The 21,481-nt window shown below is 41.8% G+C and overlaps 1 protein-coding gene across 1 annotated transcript in view; it reads right to left on the bottom strand.

The window, feature by feature from the left end:
• Positions 1 to 21,481, bottom strand: part of LAMP3 (lysosomal associated membrane protein 3) — a 79,931-nt gene that overhangs the window by 17,295 nt on the left and 41,155 nt on the right. The window contains exon 3 of the mRNA XM_053710179.1: positions 6,144 to 6,198. Coding sequence (XP_053566154.1) covers positions 6,144 to 6,198 — 55 coding nt within the window. The remainder of the gene's footprint in view (positions 1 to 6,143; positions 6,199 to 21,481) is intronic.

Genomic DNA, 21,481 nt, shown 5'->3' on the forward strand with positions numbered 1-21,481 from the left:
AAAAACGGCTCCGGTTCCGTTAATTTAAGGGTTAAAGCTCTGAAATTTGGTGTGCAATACTTTTAATGCTTTAAGACACTGTGGTGAAATTTTGGTGAATTTTGAACAATTCCTTCATACTTTTTCACATATTCAGTAATAAAGTGTTTTCAGTTTGAAATTTAAAGTGACAGTAACGGTTTTATTTTAAAACGTTTTTTGTGCTTTGTTGACAAGTTTAAGCCTGTTTAACATGTCTGTACCATCAGATAAGCTATGTTCTATATGTATGAAAGCCAATGTGTCTCCCCATTTAAATTTATGTGATAATTGTGCCATAGTGTCCAAACAAAGTAAGGACAGTAATGCAACAGATAATGATATTGCCCAAGATGATTCCTCAAATGAGGGGAGTAAACATGATACTACATCATCCCCTACTGTGTCTACACCAGTTATGCCCACACAGGAGGCCCCTAGTACATCTAGTGCGCCAATACTTATTACCATGCAACAATTAACGGCTGTAATGGATAACTCCATAGCAAATCTTTTATCCAAAATGCCTACTTATCAGAGAAAGCGCGATTGCTCTGTTTTAAACACTGAAGAGCAAGAGGACGCTGATGATAACTGTTCTGACATACCCTCACACCAATCTCAAGGGGCCATGAGGGAGGTTTTGTCTGATGGAGAAATTTCAGATTCAGGAAAAATTTCTCATCAAGCTGAACCTGATGTTGTGACATTTAAATTTAAATTAGAACATCTCCGCGCACTGCTTAAGGAGGTGTTATCTACTCTGGATGATTGTGACAATTTGGTCATTCCAGAGAAATTATGTAAGATGGACAAGTTCCTAGAGGTTCCGGTGCCCCCCGACGCTTTTCCTATACCCAAGCGGGTGGCGGACATAGTAAATAAAGATTGGGAAAGGCCCGGCATACCTTTTGTTCCCCCCCCTATATTTAAGAAATTATTTCCTATAGTCGACCCCAGAAAGGACTTATGGCAGACAGTCCCCAAGGTCGAGGGGGCGGTTTCTACTCTAAACAAACGCACTACTATTCCTATCGAAGATAGTTGTGCTTTCAAAGATCCTATGGATAAGAAATTAGAGGGTTTGCTTAAAAAGATTTTTGTACAGCAAGGTTACCTTCTACAACCAATTTCATGCATTGTTCCTGTCACTACGGCAGCGTGTTTCTGGTTCGAGGAACTAGAAAAATCGCTCAGTAAAGAATCTTCGTATGAGGAGGTTATGGACAGAGTTCAAGCACTTAAATTGGCTAACTCTTTTGTTTTAGATGCCGCTTTGCAATTAGCTAGATTAGCGGCGAAAAATTCAGGGTTTGCTGTCGTGGCGCGCAGAGTGCTTTGGCTAAAGTCTTGGTCAGCGGATGTGTCTTCCAAGACAAAATTGCTTAACATTCCTTTCAAAGGTAAAACATTATTTGGACCTGATTTGAAAGAGATTATTTCAGACATCACTGGGGGAAAGGGCCACGCCCTCCCACAGGATAGGTCTTTTAAGGCTAATAATAAGTCTAATTTTCGTCCCTTTCGCAGAAACGGACCAGTCTCTAATTCTGTATCCTCTAAGCAAGAGGGTAATACTTCACAACCCAAACCAGCCTGGAAACCAATGCAAGGCTGGAACAAGGGTAAGCAGGCCAAGAAGCCTACCACTGCTACCAAAACAGCATGAAGGGATAGCCCCCGATCCGGGACCGGATCTAGTGGGGGGCAGACTTTCTCTCTTTGCTCAGGCTTGGGCAAGAGATGTTCAGGATCCTTGGGCGCTAGAAATAGTTTCTCAAGGTTATCTCCTGGAATTCAAGGAACTACCCCCAAGGGGAAGGTTCCACAGGTCTCAATTATCTTCAAACCAAATAAAGAGACAGGCATTCTTACATTGTGTAGAAGACCTGTTAAAGATGGGAGTGATACATCCAGTTCCAATAAGAGAACAAGGAATGGGATTTTATTCCAATCTGTTCATAGTTCCCAAAAAAGAGGGAACATTCAGACCAATTTTGGATCTAAAGATCCTAAACAAATTTCTCAGGGTACCATCGTTCAAAATGGAAACTATTCGAACGATCCTACCTACTATCCAGGAAAATCAATTTATGACTACCGTGGATTTAAAGGATGCGTACCTACATATTCCTATCCACAAGGAACATCATCAGTTCCTAAGGTTCGCTTTTCTGGACAAGCATTACCAGTTTGTGGCACTTCCATTTGGATTAGCCACTGCTCCAAGGATTTTCACAAAGGTACTAGGGTCCCTTCTAGCGGTTCTAAGACCAAGGGGCATTGCAGTAGTACCTTACTTGGACGACATCCTGATTCAAGCGTCGTCCCTGTCAAAAGCAAAGGCTCATACGGACATCGTCCTAGCCTTTCTCAGATCTCACGGATGGAAGGTGAACAAAGAAAAAAGTTCTCTGTCCCCGTCAACAAGAGTTCCCTTCTTGGGAACAATAATAAATTCCTTAGAAATGAGGATTTTTCTGACAGAGGTCAGAAAATCAAAACTTCTAAGCTCTTGTCAAGTACTTCATTCTGTTCCTCGTCCTTCCATAGCGCAGTGCATGGAAGTAATAGGATTGATGGTTGCAACAATGGACATAGTTCCTTTTGCACAAATTCATCTAAGACCATTACAACTGTGCATGCTCAGACAGTGGAATGGGGATTATACAGACTTGTCTCCGACGATTCAAGTAGATCAAAAGACCAGAGATTCACTCCGTTGGTGGCTGACCCTGGACAATCTGTCACAGGGAATGAGCTTCCGCAGACCAGAGTGGGTCATTGTCACGACCGACGCCAGCCTAGTGGGCTGGGGCGCGGTCTGGGAATCCCTGAAAGCTCAGGGTCTATGGTCTCGGGAAGAGTCTCTTCTCCCGATAAACATTCTGGAACTGAGAGCGATATTCAATGCTCTCAGAGCTTGGCCTCAACTAGCAAAGGCCAAATTCATAAGGTTTCAGTCAGACAACATGACGACCGTTGCATATATCAATCATCAGGGGGGAACAAGGACTTCCCTGGCGATGAAAGAAGTGACCAAGATAATTCAATGGGCGGAGGATCACTCCTGCCACTTGTCTGCGATCCACATCCCAGGAGTGGAAAATTGGGAAGCGGATTTTCTGAGTCGTCAGACATTCCATCCGGGGGAGTGGGAACTCCATCCGGAAATCTTTGCCCAAATAACTCAATTATGGGGCATTCCAGACATGGATCTGATGGCGTCTCGTCAGAACTTCAAGGTTCCTTGCTACGGGTCCAGATCCAGGGATCCCAAGGCGACCCTAGTAGATGCACTAGTAGCACCTTGGACCTTCAACCTAGCTTATGTATTCCCACCGTTTCCTCTCATCCCCAGGCTGGTAGCCAGGATCAATCAGGAGAGGGCCTCGGTGATCTTGATAGCTCCTGCGTGGCCACGCAGGACTTGGTATGCAGACCTGGTGAATATGTCATCGGCTCCACCATGGAAGCTACCTTTGAGACAGGACCTTCTTGTTCAGGGTCCATTCGAACATCCGAATCTGGTTTCCCTCCAACTGACTGCTTGGAGATTGAACGCTTGATTTTATCAAAGCGTGGGTTTCAGATTCTGTAATAGATACTCTGATTCAGGCTAGAAAGCCTGTAACTAGAAAAATTTACCATAAAATATGGAAAAAATATATCTGTTGGTGTGAATCTAAAGGATTCCCATGGAACAAGATAAAAATTCCTAAGATTCTATCCTTTCTACAAGAAGGTTTGGAGAAAGGATTATCTGCAAGTTCTCTGAAGGGACAGATCTCTGCTTTATCTGTTTTACTTCACAAAAGACTGGCAGCTGTGCCAGATGTTCAAGCATTTGTTCAGGCTCTGGTTAGGATCAAGCCTGTTTACAGACCTTTGACTCCTCCCTGGAGTCTAAATCTAGTTCTTTCAGTTCTTCAAGGGGTTCCGTTTGAACCCTAACATTCCGTAGATATTAAGTTATTATCTTGGAAAGTTTTGTTTTTGGTTGCAATTTCTTCTGCTAGAAGAGTTTCAGAGTTATCTGCTCTGCAGTGTTCTCCGCCCTATCTGGTGTTCCATGCAGATAAGGTGGTTTTGCGAACTAAGCCTGGTTTTCTTCCGAAAGTTGTTTCCAACAAAAATATTAACCAGGAGATAGTTGTACCTTCTTTGTGTCCGAATCCAGTTTCAAAGAAGGAACGTTTGTTACACAATTTGGACGTAGTCCGTGCTCTAAAATTCTATTTAGAGGCTACTAAAGATTTCAGACAAACATCTTCCTTGTTTGTTGTTTATTCTGGTAAAAGGAGAGGTCAAAAAGCGACTTCTACCTCTCTTTCCTTTTGGCTTAAAAGCATTATCCGATTGGCTTATGAGACTGCCGGACGGCAGCCTCCTGAAAGAATCACAGCTCACTCCACTAGGGCTGTGGCTTCCACATGGGCCTTCAAGAACGAGGCTTCTGTTGACCAGATATGTAAGGCAGCGACTTGGTCTTCACTGCACACTTTTGCCAAATTTTACAAATTTGATACTTTTGCTTCTTCGGAGGCTATTTTTGGGAGAAAGGTTTTGCAAGCCGTGGTGCCTTCCATTTAGGTGACCTGATTTGCTCCCTCCCTTCATCCGTGTCCTAAAGCTTTGGTATTGGTTCCCACAAGTAAGGATGACGCCGTGGACCGGACACACCAATGTTGGAGAAAACAGAATTTATGCTTACCTGATAAATTACTTTCTCCAACGGTGTGCGGTCCACGGCCCGCCCTGGTTTTTTAATCAGGTCTGATGAATTATTTTCTCTAACTACAGTCACCACGGTATCATATGGTTTCTCCTATATATATTTCCTCCTGTCCGTCGGTCGAATGACTGGGGTGGGCGGAGCCTAGGAGGGATCATGTGACCAGCTTTGCTGGGACTCTTTGCCATTTCCTGTTGGGGAAGAGAATATCCCACAAGTAAGGATGATGCCGTGGACCGGACACACCGTTGGAGAAAGTAATTTATCAGGTAAGCATAAATTCTGTTTTTTAGATTAGTATCTGTGCATATTCTTCTTTATAGTAGTGTCTATTACATGTAGTTATATGAAAACTGGTGTATACTGTACCTTTAAAGACCAATGCTAACGTGTTACCTGTTTCAGTTCCTTTTTCAGTGAAAACATTTACTGCACCTAACTTAAGTAACCCAAGATTACCTATCACCAACATCTGTGGTCATAGGTAATGTGGTGTTTCATATAAGACTAACCTGAACAAAATACATAAGTTCTTCTTCAGTTTTTTTGTCCATAGCAAAGTGAGCATTGTATAGATATACCTTTATTTTTTACGTTTTATATATATATATATATATATATATATATATATATATATATATATATATATATATATATATATATACACTGTATATATATCTACTGAGAAACGTACAATTCTGCAATATAATTAAACACATAGTTAAAGTAAGCTCTAGAGCAGCAATGTACTACTTAGCTAAACACATTTGGTAAGCTAACATGAGGCATATGTGCATAGCCATCAGCTAGCATCCAGTAGTGCATTGTTGCTCCTGAGACTGTTTCTTTTTACCAGAGGATGCCAAAAAAAGTAAATTAGATTATAGAAGCAAATTGAAAAGTCTCTTAAAACTGCATACTCTGTCTAAAGCATGAAAGTTTAAAGAGGCAGTAAACTACTGGGTACAACAACAGTAGAATGTCACTACCCACCATGCAAAGGTTTTTCCTTATCTTATTTTCACAGATCAGTGATGTTGTTGTCTTATTGAACAAGCTTTATTGTGCTCATCAGAGTGCACAATACAGGAGCTGTACATTTTTGCAGTGTCTGCATTACTCTATATTATTCCTGAGGGCTTTTTTATATGGTGAGCAGTAACCATGCTACTGTAGTTGTACCCAGCAGTTTAATGTCCCTTTAAGCACTAATTATGTGTTACACCCCTTTGAGTCCCTTTAGTTCAATACTATAATTCTCAAGTAATGTAATAGATGTGTTACTGTTTTATTAGAAATGAGGAAATACCTAATATAATATTAAAAAAACACCCATTCTGTCACTAATTTTGTATTTTTTTTAATTTTGTTTTCCCCTCACAAATCTTACCTGATCCATATGCGAAGCGGAAAGCGATTGCATCAATGTGGTAATAATTTTTATTCTGAAGGTGGAAAAGAGAAAAACAAATTAAGCGCAACAACAGTAAGTAGCTACAACTTACAAGCAGAAAACTACAAGAACTTCAGTCAGTACAATTCATTGTATTAGTGCTGATATTTTATATCTGAAACATTCACACATTTGTAATATCTACTTCAAGTGCATAACTCTGCGGGCTCCATTTATGAAACTTCTATATGAGCATTCGGCGTGACATTGGCCGCAGGCTCGCACGAGTGAGCCTGCTACTGAGAGTTAAGAAGCAGCGGTCATAAGACTTTTCCGACTGGGGAGATTGACAGCCCCTGCTCGTGCACAATCAGTCTCGCTGTTGCGTGCAATAATAAATACGGGCAGCAATATGCTAGATGAGATGCCAGGCGGACAGGGGTGAAGATGTGCTCCCCTGCCCACTCAGACTGTGTTAAATTTGGCCCTATCTTTGGATCTTTAGAAAAGTTGATCTAATAGTTTAAAATTAAATGTCTATGGGGATTATTGTAGAAAACTTATTTATTACATTTTTCTAAAGGATTGTGATCAACACTAAATATTTAATAATAGGTCGGTTAATACAGTGAAATATTAATGCATTGTATTATAAAAGTCACTACACAAGGCAAAACAATAATTGCAACTTTAAAATGCTTGGAAAACTGTTTATGTCTATGTATGTGATTGTAAAATATTTACTTCTGGTTTGTTAGGGTAAAGCAATATTACTGGATATTTTAGAGGCACCGTCAGGATTTTTACCTACACTTAGACCTGAAATGCAGAATTAATAAGGCTCTGTTGCCCCTATAAAGTATCACATCTCACCGCTGTGTCTCGCTGTTTCAAAGCTGATGACTGTCTTGTTTTTATTTTTTTTAAATGTTTTCAAGTTGGTTTATTTGCATATGTCAGAGTGGACTGTTTTAGAGGGAGATAGAGAGGGATATTTATTTTTAATTGAATTCATTTGTTGCGTGCGATTTTGAATGTAGTTTTTGATGCCTGTCACCATCACAGCGAGGGAGTTTACGAGACAGATACTTTTCCCTTAAATATGATGGAAAGTGACTCACAACTTGTGGATTGTGTGAGGGGCAGCTATTTTTTGAATTTTATTTTGCAGCACACATCTAATAGGTTTTATTGTTACTTGTGTCATAAATATAGGATTTGGATTAAATAAATCTCTATACTGTATATGTAAAGCTGCTAGACAGAGAATAAGTAAAATAAAAACTATAGGAAGTAGAAGGGTGATAAAAGAACCAGCATTAGTGCATGTGCTCAGTTACATTGTATGTTTTCTGTTACACGTTTAACTGTATCTAGTTCTCACTCCAGTAACAGAAAGTGTAAAATTACACTTTCTATATACCCTGTAACAAGTAGACTCTCTTGTTCCTAGAAAAATGTCAGAACTTTTCAGTGTATAAGGGGGGGGGGGGGGGGAACCCCAGCGGTCTCTCCAACAAACCAAAGAAGCCTATCATTTCCTTATCTTAAAAAGAAAAATACTTTTCTGTTTCAGACTTACATCTATATTAAAATGTTAAGGGCTAGATTATAAATTTTGAGCATATATATATATATATATATATATATATATATATATACACTGTATATATATATATTTGTGTGTGTGGCTGCAATTGTGTGGCTGTATTAGGGACTCAGGCACTAGGAAGAGACCTTGATGTGGTGCCTGAGCTTGTCCCATTTGGCCAAATGCGGTAACTAACTCTTCCAGTTTTGCTTTTATTCTTAGCTGTGAGCTTGTGAGCGAGTGCTGGACTTTTTTTATTCTGTGTAACAGTGTTTGTTTCTGTAATTCACCCTTTGGTTCCTGCACCCAGGCAGGCCCGGGGTTAACTGCCTGTGACCCTGCAAGTGGATGTAGCTTTATGTGAGTGCGATAGCAACCGAAGCTGAGCCTGGTTGTGGGTCATGGGATGTGTACCCGGTCCGGTCTGGATGTGCTGTTCCACTCCTTAACTTTGCTTACGCCCGGCGTGATTACATAAGTCTGTGAACCCTGACTTGTTCCCAGTTTGTTTATAAGCCTGCATTTGTGTGTGTGGCTTCAGTTTGTGGCTGTATTAGGGACTCAGGCACTAGGAAGAGACCTTGACGTGGTGCCTGAGTTTGTCCCATTTGGCCAAATGCTGTAACTAACTCTTCCAGTTTTGCTTTTATTCTTAGCTGTGAGCTTGTGAGCGAGTGCTGGACTTTTTTTATTGTGTGTAATAGTGTTTGTTTCTGTAATTTACCCTTTGGTTTCTGCACCCAGGCAGGCCCGGGGTTAACTGCCTGTGACCCTGCAAGTGGATGTAGCTTTATGTGAGTGCGATAGCAACCGAAGCTGAGCCTGGTTGTTGGTCATGGGATGTGTACCAGGTCCGGTCTGGATGTGCTGTTCCACTCCTTAACTTTGCTTACCTGAGTGCCTGAGTTTGTCCCATTTGGCCAAATGCGGTAACTAACTCTTCCACTTTTGCTTTTATTCTTAGCTGTGAGCTTGTGAGTGGGTGCTGGACTTTTTCATTGTGTGTAACAGTGTTTATATATATATATATATATATATATATATATATATATATATATATATATATATATATAGTTGAACAAGCAAGGGTTGGCACACTAAGCACAAATAAGAGCCATACAGCTTACAGGGTGCTCCGTGCAATTAAAGGGACAGACAACACCAGAATTTTTGTTGTTTAAAAAGAAAGATAATCCCTTAATTACCCATTCCCCAGTTTTGCATAACCAACACTGTTATAGAAATACACTTTTTATCTCTGTGATTACCTTGTATCCAAGCCTCTGCAAACTGCCCCCTTATTTCAGTTCTTTTGACAGACTTGCATTTTAGCCAATCAGTGCTCACTCCAGGGTAACTTCACGTGCATGAGCTCAATGTTATCTATATAAAACACATGAACTAATACCCTCTAGTGGTCAAAATGCATTCAGATTAGAGGCAGTCTTTAAGGTCTAAGAAATTAGCATATGAACCTCCTAGAATTAGCTTTCAACTAAGAATACCAAAAGAACAAAGCAAAATTGGTGATAAAAGTAAATTGGAAATTTGTTTAAAATGACATGCCCAATTTGAATCATGAAAGTTTTTTTTTACTTGACTGTCCCTTTAACATACACAATAAAAAAATTTCAGGCGAAGGCACTCACCGTTTGAGCAAAGATGTCAATTTAATTACATGACGTAACGGGGTGGTACCCCTTCATCAGACAGACATAATACATACAGTACATAGTGACTTACCCCACCACCAATTACTTAATCAAAATACTGGCCGATTTCACGGCGTCCTCCCTGTGGATCTGGATTTTTTAGAATATTTTACAGTATGTATAATAATTTTTAATCATTATTATTAGTATTTTTTAAAATGTTATATTTAATATTTCAATAACGCACCATAAATGGATAGTAAACACCAACATTTTTATTGTTTAAAAAGATAGATAATACCTTTATTTACCATTCCCTAGTTGTGTATAACCAATACTGTTATAGAAATATACTTTTTTCCTCTGTAATTGCCTTGTATCTAAGTTTCGGCAGACTGCCCCCTTATCTCAGATCTTTTGACAGACTTGCATTTCAGGCAATTAGTGCTGACTCTTAAATAACTTCACGTGCGTGAGCACAATGTTATATATGTGAAACACATGCACTAATGCCCTCTAGCTGTGAAAACTAGTCAAGTGCTTTCAGATAAGAGACGGCCTTCAAGGGCTTATAAATTAGCATATGAGTCTAGCAAGGTTTAGCTTTTAATTAAAAAGAATAAGAGAACAAAGCAAATTTGATGATAAAACTAAATTAGAAAGGAGTTTAAAATTACATGGCATTAAAAGTTTAATTTGGACTTTACTATCCCTTTAAGATTAGTAAGTTTTCATGTATGCTCACCCGACCTCGTTAGACCTAAATCTTATGTTACATACATTTTACATTCCTATGTTCTTCACATAATTGTTTTTTTACTTTTATCTTTAAATATATATTTTTATATATATCCGATAATGTTAAAGGGACAGTCTAGTATAAATTAAACTTTCTTTATTCAGATAGGACTTTTAATTTTAATCAACTTTCCAATTTACTTTTATCATCAAATTTGCTTTTTTTCTCTTGGTATTCTTAGTTTAAACTAAACATAGGTAGGCTCATATGCTAATTTCATCTGCGAGCGGAAGTTTCCGCCGAGAAGTCCTGGAACAGCAAAATCTTGCTGTTCCCAAATTCTAATGAACCAGCTTTCTTCGCTAACTTCAGGATCTCAAGCTTATCCTGAAATTTTAACAACTTAAAAATACACATCCTGGGTTTACCCAAACCACCAGCTGAGTCCCTTCTGGGACCCACTCTGTGGGCTCTCTCGATTGCTAGGGGGAGGAGCTGAGATGGAAAACCGATAGCAAGGGGGAGGGTGGAGGAAGTAAATTTAACCAGATCCTCAAATTCCAGTGTTTCAGGTAAACCTATAACCCTAATGTTGTTGCGCCTGGAGCGATCTTCAAGATCCTCCAGGCGCGACTGCATACTATTAAGTTTAACTTCCTGGGCCTGAATAATAGCCTCTTGGGCTGTCAGCCTATCTTCTGCGGCAGAAATTCTATTTTCTGCTTCCCCAATTCTCTGCGAAAACTGTTTAACTTCTGTTGAAAGTGTATCAGAATTTGGGGACAAAAACCGAAACAACCCATTATAATCTTATGCAGACAGCAAAATAAACATATAAGTAGATGAACATTGTCCTGCTACATCCTCCAGGATGGCAAACAGGGTAAAAAATGTTGAGTTGGAACGAGAGTCTAGAAGACTAACCCCACTCTGGATGAACCCCAAGCTGAGTCCTTTAACAGTTCAAAGAGCCCTTTGAAATTAGCAGCCTTATATCACTCGCTCCCAATTCAGCAGCTTCATTTCTGGGGTACTTAGAAAACACAGCTAGGGGAAATACTAAGTCTGGTAGAATCAGCTCTGTGCTCCTTAAATCCAAAGGACTAAATAGCGTGAAAAAAGTCTGAGTCCTGCGTTACTTACAGTGTGTCCAAGGATGTAGGCTACGCCTGGAAGAGACTGTCAACCGACCGGGGGCACTCCTACCCGGAGGAGCAATGCAGACAGACCACAGGAAAATTGAATTGTGGGACCCCCGTACCATATATCTGATCCGACAGATAGCCAGTAGCTGCCGCTAAGCCGGTTATCACTGCGGCCTCCCCTCAAGTAACCAGGGGCGATGCACACTCTGCGGACTCTCGCTCATTCCATTGCGGCGCAACCGCAACCGGTAAAGAGCCCACCTCTACGTCCGGCACTACTTCCTCTGCAGTGGGGCGGGCTCTCCTGGGATATCCCTCCGAGACTGGCTACAGACAGGGCCGATTCACCTGTCACTCACGGAGCCCCACTTCGCCTCCTCTCACCTTCTGCTCCGCCACTCGCGAACCCCACCGAGGGGCCGCGGGTCCGGCAACTCGCTCCGCCACAGCAAAGGAAAGGCAGGTGAGAACAATCTCCTCGGAAGTTCAGGGATTCGTATATAAAAAAAGAATGCGGATTTACCGCTGCAGGTACTGCAACAGAAGTTTCCCTTTAGCTTGCGATGATAAGTCAAGCTGTAAGCCCAAGCCCAAGCAGGTACAACGGGCATAAAGTGAAGGCTATGATAGCTGCTGTCGGCCAGAACGCCGAGTTGGAGCACCTGTCTTGTCGCTCCGCCTTCTCACCGGAAACTCGCTCATATGCTAATTTCTAAGCCTTTGAGGGCTGCCTCTTATCACAGACTTTTTAAATCTCTCTTCAACACAAAGAGACAGAAAGTACACGTGGGCCATATAGATAACACTGTGTTCAGGCACAGGGGGTTATTTAAGATTTAGCACAAAACAATGCTAAATTTAAGACAATAGATAATAAACAGTCACAGTCATGTGATCAGGGGGTTGGAAGAAGGTTCCAAGATACAAGGTAATCACAGAGGTAAAAAGTATATTAATATAATTGTGTTGGTTATGCAAAACTGGGGAAAAGGTAATAAAGTGATTATCTATCTTTTAAAACAATAACAATTCTATGGTAGACTGTCCCTTTAATGTAAAATAGATATCTATACCTATATATCTATATGAATATATATATACAGGTATATATATATATATATATATATATATACACAGTATATATATATATAGTATCTCACAAAAGTGAGTACACCCCTCACATTTTTGTAAATATTTTATTATATCGTTTCATGTGACAACACTGAAGAAATGACACTTTGCTACAATGTAAAAGAGTGAGTGTACAGCCTGTATAACAGTGTAAATTTGCTGTCCCCTCAAAATAACTCAACACACAGCCATTTATGTATAAATCATTGGCAACAAATGTGAGTACACCCCTTAGTGGAAATGTCCAAATTGGGCCCAGTTAGCCATTTTCCCTCCCCGGTGTCATGTGACTCATTAGTGTTACAAGGTGTGAATGGGGAGCAGGTATGTTAAATTTTGGTGTTATCGCTCTCATACTGGTCACTGGAAGTTCAACATGGCACCTCATGGCAAAGAACTCTCTGAGGACTTGAAAAAAAGAATCGTTGCTCTACATGAAGATGGCCTAGGCTATAAGAAGATTGCCAAGACCCTGAAACTGAGCTGCAGCATGATGGGCAAGAAAATACAGTGGTTTCACAGGACAGGTTCCACTCAGAACAGGTCTCGCCATGGTCGACCAAAGAGGTTGAGTGCACGTGCTCAGTGTCATATCCAGAGATTGTCTTTGGGAAATAGACATATGAGTGCTGCCAGCATAGCTGCAGAGGTTGAATGGGTGGGGGGTCAGCCTGTCAGTGCTCAGACCATACGCCGCACACTACATCAAATAGGTCTGCATGGCTGTCGTCCCAGAATGAAGCCTCTTCTAAAGATGATGCACATGAAAGCCTGCAAACAGTTCGCTGAAGACAAGCAGACTAAGGACATGAATTACTGTAAGATACACTTATTTGGTTAAGATGGTGTCAAGCGTGTGTGGTGGCAACCAGGTGAGGAGTACAAAGACAAGTGTGTCTTGCCTACAGTCAAGCATGGTGGTGGGAGTGTCATGGTCTGGGAAGCATGAGTGCTGACGGCACTGGGGATCTACAGTTCAATGAGGGAACCATGAATGCCAACATGTACTGTGACATACTGAAGCAGAGCACCATCCCCTCCCTTCTGAGACTGGGCCGCAGGGCAGTATTCCAACATGATAACAACCCCAAACACACCTCCAAGATGACCACTGCCTTGCTAAAGAAGCTGAGGGTAAAGGTGATGGACTGCCAAGCATGTCTCCAGACCTAAACCCATCTGTGGGGCATCCTCAAATGTAAGGTGGGGGAGCGCAAGGTCTCTAACATCCACCAGCTATGTGATGTCGTCATGAAGGAGTGGAAGAGGACTCCAGTGGCAACCTGTGAAGCTCTGGTGAACGTCATGCCCAAAAGAGTTAAGGCAGTGCTGGAAAATAATGGTGGCCGCACAAAATATTGACACTTTGGGCCCAATTTGGACATTTCCACTTAGGGAATACTCACTTTTGATGCCAACGGTTTAGACATTAATGGCTGTGTGTTGAGATATTTTGAGGGGAAAGCAAATTTACACTGTTATACAGTACACTCACTACTTTACATTGTAGCAAAGTGTAATTTCTTCAGTGTTGTCACATGAAAATATATAATAAAATATTTACAAAAATTTAAGGGATGTACTCACTTCTGTGAAATACTGTATATACTGTGTGTGTATATATATATATATATATATATATATATATATATATATATATAAATAAATATGTATTTATATATATATATATATGTACACACATAAATATATATATATATATATATATATACACACACATATTTAGACATGTATATGTATGAATATATACACTATAGTCCTTTGCAAACACCTTGTAATATAGCCTATACCTTTAAACCCTTATAACTTTTTTATATTTAGATTAATAATTTTATCAGATAGTGTTTATATGAGTGTAACTGTAACTTGCAATCGGCTAGATTACGAGTTGTGCGTTAGGCTGAAAAAGCAGCGTTAACAGGTCCTAACGCTGATTTTTCACTACCGCTGCTATTACGAGTCTTGCAGGTTTAGGGGCACCGCACACTTCTTTGGCCTTACCACAAAACGACTTACGTAAACTTTGTAAACTCTTTTTTCTATGGGACTTCCATAGCGCTGGTATTACGAATCTGTCCTGGGAGGCCAAAAAGTGAGCGGTACACCCTACCCCGTCAAGATTCCTAACGCATTTTAAAGTCAGTAGTTTTATGATACAACGCTGTAGCATAAAACTCATAACTAAAGTGCTAAAAAGTACACTAACACCAATAAACTACCTATTAACCCCTAAACCGAGGCCCTTCCGCATCGCAAACAATAAAATAAAATTTTAACCCCTAATCTGCCGCTCCGGACATCGCAGCCACTATAATAAACATATTAACCCCTACACCGCCGCACTCCCGCCTCGCAAACACTAGTTAAATATTATTAACCCCTAATCTGCCGCCCCTAACATCGCCGCAACCTACATTATACTTATTAACCCCTAATCTGCCGCTCCGGACATCGCCGCCACCTACATTATACTTATTAACCCCTATCTGACATCTGCTGCCCCCAATGTCGCCGCAACCTACCTACACTTATTAACCCCTAATCTGCCCCCCAACGCCGCCGCCACTATTCTAAATTTATTAACCCCTAAACCTAAGTCTAACCCTAACACCCCTTAACTTAAATATAATTTAAATAAATCTAAAGAAAATTACTATCTTTAACTAAATTATTCCTATTTAAAACTAAATACTTACCTAGAAAATAAACCCTAAGCTAGCTACTATATAACTAATAGTTACATTGTATCTAGCTTAGGGTTTATTTTTATTTTGCAGGCAAGTTTGTATTTATTTTAACTAGGTAGAATTGTTATTAAATAGCTATTAACTATTTAATAACTACCTAGCTAAAATAAATACAAATTGACCTGTAAAATAAAACCTAACCTAAGTTACACTAACACCTAACACTACACTACAATTCAATACATTAACTAAATTAAAAACAATTAAATAAATTAAATTAAATTAGCTAAATCACAACCCCCCCCCCACTAAATTACAGAAAATAAAAAACAAATTACAAATTACACCCCCCAACAATAAAACCCACCACCCACACAACAAACACCCCAAATAAAAACCTAACTAAAAAAACCTAAGCTCCCCATTGCCCTGAAAAGGGCATTTGGATGGGCATTGCCCTTAAAAGGGCAGTTAGCTCTTTTGCGGCCCAAAGCCCTAACCTAAAAATAAAACCCACCCAATACACCCTTAAAAAAACCTAACACTAACCCCCTGAAGATCGACTTACTGTTCTGAAGACCGGAAATTCATCCTCAAGGAAGCAGCATAAGTTTTCATCCAACCGGGCCGAAGTCCGCAATGAAGCTGGGAGAAGTCTTCATCCAAGCCGGGTGAAGTGGTCCTCCAGACAGGCAGAAGTCTTCATCCAGACGGCATCTTCTATCTTCATCCATCCGACATGGAGCGGCTCCATCTTCAAGACATCCAACGCGGAGCATCCTCTTCATCCGGAGTCTTCTTACTGAATGAAGGTACCTTTAAGTGACGTCATCCAAGATGGTGCCCCTTAGATTCCGATTGGAACAGCCAATAGAATGCCAGCTCAATCCTATTGGCTGATTGCATCAGCGTTTAGGATTTTTTCTAACTTAATTCTGATTGGCTGATAGAATTCTATCAGCCAATCGGAATCTAAGGGACGCCATCTTGGATGACGTCGCTTAAAGGTACCTTCATTCAGTAAGAAGACTGCCCGTCTGGAGGACCACTTCGCCCGGCTTGGATGAAGACTTCTCCCGGCTTCGTTGAGGACTTCGGCCCGGTTGGATGAAGACTTCTGCCGCTTCCTTGAGGATGGATGTCCGGTCTTCAGAACAGTAAGTCGATCTTCAGGAGGTTAGTGTTAGGTTTTATTAAGGGTATATTGGGTGAGTTTTATTTTTAGGTTAGGGCTTTGGGCCGCAAAAGAGCTAACTGCCCTTTTAAGGGCAATGCCCATCCAAATGCCCTTTTCAGGGCAATGGGGAGCTTAGATTTTTTAGTTAGGTTTTTATTTGTGGGGTTTGTTGTGTGGGTGGTGGGTTTTACTGTTGGGGGTGTTTGTATTTTTTTTTACAGGTAAAAGAGCTGATTACTTTGGGGCAATGCCTGGCAAAAGGCCCTTTTAAAGGGCTATTGATAGTTTAGTTTAGGCTAGGTTTTTTTTTTATTTTGGGGGGGCTTTTTTATTTTGATAGGGCTATTAGATTAGGTGTAATTAGTTTAATGATCTGTAATTTGTTTTTTATTTTCTGTAATTTAGTGTTTGTTTTTTATTCTACCTAGTTAAAATAAATACAAACTTGCCTGTAAAATAAAAATAAACCCTAAGATAGATACAATGTAACTATTAGTTATATTGTAGCTAGCTTAGGGTTTATTTTCTAGGTAAGTATTTAGTTTTAAATAGGAATTATTTAGTTAATGATAGTAATTTTATTTAGATTTATTTAAGTTAGGGGGTGTTAGGGTTAGACTTAGGGTTTAATAAATTTAGTATAGTGGCGGCGACGTTGGGGGCGGCAGATTAGGGGTTAATAAATGTAGGTAGGTGGCGGCGATGTTAGGGATGGCAGATTAGGGGTTAATAATATTTAACTAATTTTTGCGAGGTGGGAGTGCGGCGGTTTAGGGGTTAATATGTTTATTATAGTGTTGGTGATGTCCGTAGCGGTAGATTAGGGGTTAAAAATATAATGTAGGTGGCGATGATGTTGGGGGAGGCAGATTAGCGGTTAATAAGTGTAAAATTAGGGGTCTGTAGACTCGGGGTACATGTTAGGGTGTTAGGTGTAAACATAAATTTTATTTCCACATAGGAATCAATGGGGCTGCGTTACTGAGTTTTACGCTGCTTTTTTGCAGGTGTTAGACTTTTTCTCAGCCGGCTCTTCCTGTTGATTCCTATGGGGAAATCGGGCATGAGCATGTACGACCAGCTCACCAGTCTGACTTAAGCAGCGCTGGTATTGAAGTGCTGTAAGGAGCACAATTTTGCTCAACGCTCACTTCTTGCCTTTTAACGCCAGGTTTGTAAAAACCCGTAATACCAGCGCTGCAGGTTAGTGAGCGGTGAGAAAAAAAGGCTTGTTAGCACCGCACAGCTTCTAACGCAAAACTCGTAATATGCCCGAATGTATTTATGTTGTGTTTAGTGCAACTTTTTTTTTTTTATCGCATACCCTTTAAGCTAAGGGTTTCAGTTGCTCTAACCTGATGAGCATACAATGTGACTGCTCTCTTGCAATGGCATTTACTTTCAACTTGTAATACACACATTATTTCCCACGCACACAAAAACCCAATATCGCTTGTTCACAACAGTTAGCGCCACTTGTAATCTAGCGTTTTATGTTTTAACACACACTTTAAAGCACATGAAAAATATTTTAGTCACTTTCACGTATCCATTTGAGTCTGCCACTATTGTGGTCACTATTAAAAGTAGGTAACAGTAAAAAGGGGTGCAAGAAAATGTAAGGAATAGGATAAGACTGAAAATTGTAATAGTAAAAAGATTGCATTACATTTGATACTGGCAAATAATTGGAGTGCTAGTGATTATACACACTGCAGATACAGCAGTGTATAGATATAAGGCTAGATTACAAGTTGAGCGCAAAATATCGCTTCTGCGAAAACGAAATTTGCGCTCAACTTAGTAATACCAGTGCACGCAAATGTTGCATGAGAGCTTGCTTTCATAGGCTCCAATGTGCTGTCAGAGGTTAATTTTTTTTAGCAGTAATTGCTACAGCGAGCTTCCACTAGCAATAACCAGCCACTTGTAATGGCTGGTTATTTATCGCAAGACCTATAATTCATCTAACAGGCTGCCCACCTTCAAACTCACCTTTTCTTTACTGACACAGTGGATGGTACAGCCAATGACGTGCACCCCCTGCTACAGACAGTGTAAGTAAGCTCAGTGATTGGCTAAAAAGAAGAAAGAACCCCGGCTTAGCAACAGAGCAGGTGACGTGCTTGTCTTTGGTAATACCAGCTGCTGCATCAGTAAAAAAAAGGGGGTTTGAACTGGCTATTTGAGAAAGAGTGGGTGATATAAAAAACAGTTTATTTTAAAAATCTTACACAGACAATTTCTATATTCTGCATAGATTTACATGCAGTGCTTAGAACTATAATTATGTACTATTTGTGCTAAATAGTGAAGGTGTGGGGTTCATATCCGGTAATATTATTTATGCAAGATAAAAAACATACAGGTAAATTACGAGTTTTGCATTACGGCTTTTAACGCTGAAAAAATGACAATTTCAGCGTAATGGCAGTAATGGACTATTACGAGTCGTGTCGGTATAGCTATACCGCAAGCATTTTAGCCTGTAATGCAACATCCATTCCACACTCAAAAAATATGACGTTTTTGTGTTGGATTTTCATAGCGCCGATATTACAGGTTGTGTGGAGATAGGGACACAATCCATACCGCAATCTGAGACCAAAAGTTATGGAGTTTTTGTAACAAAAATGTTTCACAAAACTCATAACTAAAATGTTACAAAGTACACTAACACCCATACAGATAGCTCAGCAGCCAGACAGATAGCTCAGCATGCTAAGGCACTGTGGCTGAGCTCTGTAGCAACCCAAGGGTTGCAGGTTCAATCCCCGGCGAGGTCCACTAAGCCTTTCATCCTTCCAAGGTCGATAATATGAGCAGCGCCTTGAGACCCTTACGGGTGATTAGCCGTGCTTTACAAGTACCCAATACATACATACATACATAAACTACCAATTAAAACATCTAAATTACAAATTTAAAAAAACCTAACACTACGAGAAAAATTAAAAAATGCAAAATCCCCCCAAAAGTAAAACCCACCACCCAACCAACCTCTCAAAATAAAAAAAACTAACTCTAAAAAAACCTAAGCTACCCCTAAAGGGACATTTGTATGGGCATTGCCCTTAAAAGGGCATTCAGCTCTTTTTCAATACCCTTAAAAGGGCATTTAGCTCTTTTTCAAATTGCCCAAACCCTAATTTGAAAAAAAAAACACCCCAAAAAATAAAAAAAATACCTAATACTAACCCCAGAATATCTACTCACGGTTCCTAAAGTCCGGACATCCATCTCCATCCATATATTTTTGGAGTGCTTTTTTTCAGATTAGGGTTTAGGCAATTTGAAAAGGAGCTAAATGCCCTTTTAAGGGCAATGAAAAAGAGCTGAATGCCCATTTAAGGGCAATGCCCATACAAATGCCCCATTAGGGGCAATGGGTAGCTTAGGTTTTTTTTTAGAGTTAGTTTTTTTTTTATTTTGGGGGTTGGTTGGGTGGTGGTGGGTTTTACTGTTAGGGGGACTTTGTATTTTTTTTACAGGTAAAAGAGCTATTAAAAGGCAATGCCCTACAAAAGGCCCCTTTTAAGGGCTATTGGTAGTTTATTGTAGGCTAGGGGGTGTTTTTATTTTGGGCGGGGCTTTTATATTTTTACTAGTACTAAAGCCCGTGTACACGGGCCATTTTTTGCAGTACAGCGGTCCCACCCCTTGCACTCTCCCCCCTCTCTTTTGCTCTCTCTTCCCCCCTCTCTTTTGCTTTCTCTCCCCCCTCTCCTTTGCTCTCTCTCTCCCCTCTTTTGCTCTCTCCCCTCTTTGGCTCTCTCCCTCCTTTCTTTTGCTCTCTCTCCCCCCTCTTTTGTTCTCTCCCCCCTCTTTGGCTCTCTCCCCCACTCTTTGGCTCTCCTCCCCCTCTTTGGCTCTCCCCCCCTCTCTTTGGCTCTCTCCCCCCCCCTCTCTTTGGCTCTCTCCCCCCCCCTCTCTTTGGCTCTCTCCCCTCTTTTGCTCTCTCTCCTCTTTGGCTTTCTCTCTCCCCCCTCTTTGGCTCTCCCCCCCCTTTGGCTCTCTCCCCCCCTCTTTGGCTCTCTCCCCCCCCTCTTTGGCTCTCCCCCCCCTCTTTGGCTCTCCCCCCCTCTTTGGCTCTCTCTCCCCCCTCTTTGGCTCTCTCTCCCCCCTCTTTGGCTCTCTCTCCTTTTTGGCTCTTGTTCCTCTTTGGCTCTCTCTCTCCCCCCTCTTTGGCTCTCCCCCCCTTCTCTTTGGCTCTCCCCCCCCTTCTCTTTGGCTCTCCCCCCCTTTCTCTTTGGCTCTCCACCCCCTTCTCTTTGGCTCTCCCCCCCCTTCTCTTTGGCTCTCCCCCCCCTTCTCTTTGGCTCCCCCCCCCCCCTTCTCTTTGGCTCTCTCCCCCCCTTCTCTTTGGCTCTCCCCCCCCCTTCTCTTTGGCTCTCCCCCCCTTCTCTTTGGCTCTCCCCCCCTTCTCTTTGGCTCCCCCCCTTCTCTTTGGCTCCCCCCCTTCTCTTTGGCTCTCCCCCCCTTCTCTTTGGCTCCCCCCCTTCTCTTTGGCTCTCCCCCCCTTCTCTTTGGCTCCCCCCCTTCTCTTTGGCTCCCCCCCTTCTCTTTGCCCCCCCCTTCTCTTTGCCCCCCCTTCTCTTTGGCTCCCCCCCTTCTCTTTGGCTCCCCCCCTTCTCTTTTGCTCCCCCCCCTTCTCTTTGGCTCCCCCCCCTTATCTTTGGCTCCCCCCCTTCTCTTTGGCTCCCCCCTTCTCTTTGGCTCCCCCCCTTCTCTTTGGCTCCCCCCCCTTCTCTTTGGCTCCCCCCCTTCTCTTTGGCTCCCCCCCTTCTCTTTGGCTCCCCCCCTTGGCTCTCTCCCCCCCCCCTTTGGCTCTCTCCCCCCCTCTTTGGCCCTTCTCCCCCCCCTCTCCTGCTCCCTCTCTGGCTCTGTCTTCATATCGCGGGACCCCGCCCGGCCACGCCCCATCGCGGCGACACCCGCCCGGCCACGCCCCTCGCGACGCCCGGCCACGCCCCTCGTGACGCCCGGCCACGCCCCCATCGCAACGCTCCCGTCAGCCACAAACAGCTGTGAGGTCTGGGGAGCGCGTGGCCGCTTCTCACGCAGCAGACCTCACAGCTGTTGAGTAGCTTACCTCGCGCTCCCCAGACCTCACAGCTGTTTGTGTACCTCGCGCTCCCTATCTCAAGGCCAAGTGTTTGTCTCTACTGCGCATGATGGCTTCAGACAAACACTTG

Source organism: Bombina bombina, chromosome 4 (genome assembly GCF_027579735.1).
Source record: "Bombina bombina isolate aBomBom1 chromosome 4, aBomBom1.pri, whole genome shotgun sequence".
NCBI classification, from domain to species: Eukaryota; Metazoa; Chordata; class Amphibia; order Anura; family Bombinatoridae; genus Bombina; species Bombina bombina.